This window comes from Mizuhopecten yessoensis, unplaced genomic scaffold (assembly GCF_002113885.1).
Source record: "Mizuhopecten yessoensis strain PY_sf001 unplaced genomic scaffold, ASM211388v2 scaffold10225, whole genome shotgun sequence".
In the NCBI taxonomy this organism is placed as follows: domain Eukaryota; kingdom Metazoa; phylum Mollusca; class Bivalvia; order Pectinida; family Pectinidae; genus Mizuhopecten; species Mizuhopecten yessoensis.
Window position 1 is genome coordinate 726,886 of NW_018408440.1, and position 1,400 is coordinate 728,285.

A 1,400-nucleotide genomic window follows, 5' to 3' on the forward strand; every position below is an offset into this window, starting at 1 on the left:
GTTATGTTTAGGGCAGTCACTGTTCAGCTGTATTATGTGGTTATGTTTAGGGCAGTCATTGTTCAGCTGTATTATGTGGTTATGTTTAGGGCAGTCACTGTTCAGCTGTATTGTGCTGTTATGTTAAGGGCAGTCACTGTTCAGCTGTATCGTGTTGTTATGTTTAGGGCAGTCATTGTTCAGCTGTATTATGTGGTTATGTTTAGGGCAGTCATTGTTCAGCTGTATGTCTAGTCGGACAAAAGGTTCCTATGGTTATTTCTGATGTCTGATTACAGAAATAATTACCATAAAAACCTGTGTAATTTGTGCTGGTGCTTTTTTTGACTATAATGAAGAAATTATGTAGTAACATTTTATATGTCTGTCTTTTGATTTTGTTCCTTGAAATGATTAATTATGTAAATTCTAAATGATCAGATTCTAGGGATGGTTTCCGATACTATTGTTACACAGTACCATACATGTCATTATAGGAAATGTGCATGCATACAAATTTCACAGCTTCCAAAATGTTTCACATTTATTTTCAAAATTTCTAGCACCCGAACCTAAGTATCTATAAGTCACTTTGAGTTATATTGACTTGCTTATGTATGAAACGCTGTCGTAAAGTGATTGACCTTGACCTTTGTCCCCACAGAACCCCGTGGAGCGCTTAGGATGTCACCCCCAGACCGGCTTCTCTGATATCCAGTCACACCCGTTCTACCGCTCAATAAGCTGGGAGTCCCTGGAGCAGAAACAGATCCCTCCCCCATACAAACCCCAGCTTAAATCTGACCGTGACCTTGAGCACTTCGACACGGCATTTACCGATGAGCCGGTTCGCCTCACACCTGACGATCAGTAAGTACACATGCGTTTCATCATTGTAGATTCACTCTATAAATACCACTTCAGACTCATCATTGTAGATTTACTCTTTAAATTACACATCAGACTCATCATTGTAGATTCACTCTATAAATACCACTTCAGACTCATCATTGTAGATTTATTCTATAAATTACACTTCAGACTCATCTTTGTAGATTTACTTTATAAATTACACATCAGACACATCATTGTAGATTTACTCTATAAATTACACTTCAGACTCATCACTAGTTAAGACCTGTCTTTGCTGGAATCAGTTTTAAATGAGAAGATAAAATCCAAACATCTATATTGAGTAGTAGCCATAATCTCATTTATCAACAGAATATTTAGTCTGAGGTGTGTTAAAAAAGCAACAATAACTGGTAGGAAAGCTGGTGTTACTAACACCTTCAACCCCATCTGTCACTGGTGTTACTAACACCTTCAACCCCATCTGTCACTGGTGTTACTAACACCTTCAACCCCATCTGTCACTGGTGTTACTAACACCTTCAACCCCATCTGTCACTGGTGTTACT

The 1,400-nt window shown here is 38.3% G+C and overlaps 1 protein-coding gene across 6 annotated transcripts in view; it reads left to right on the forward strand.

The window, feature by feature from the left end:
- The window catches only part of LOC110459789 (protein kinase C iota type-like), a 50,871-nt gene that overhangs the window by 40,366 nt on the left and 9,105 nt on the right, over positions 1 to 1,400 (forward strand). For all 6 annotated transcript variants that reach the window (XM_021512227.1, XM_021512229.1, XM_021512230.1 and 3 more), the window contains one exon: positions 644 to 849. In XM_021512227.1, coding sequence (XP_021367902.1) covers positions 644 to 849 — 206 coding nt within the window. The remainder of the gene's footprint in view (positions 1 to 643; positions 850 to 1,400) is intronic.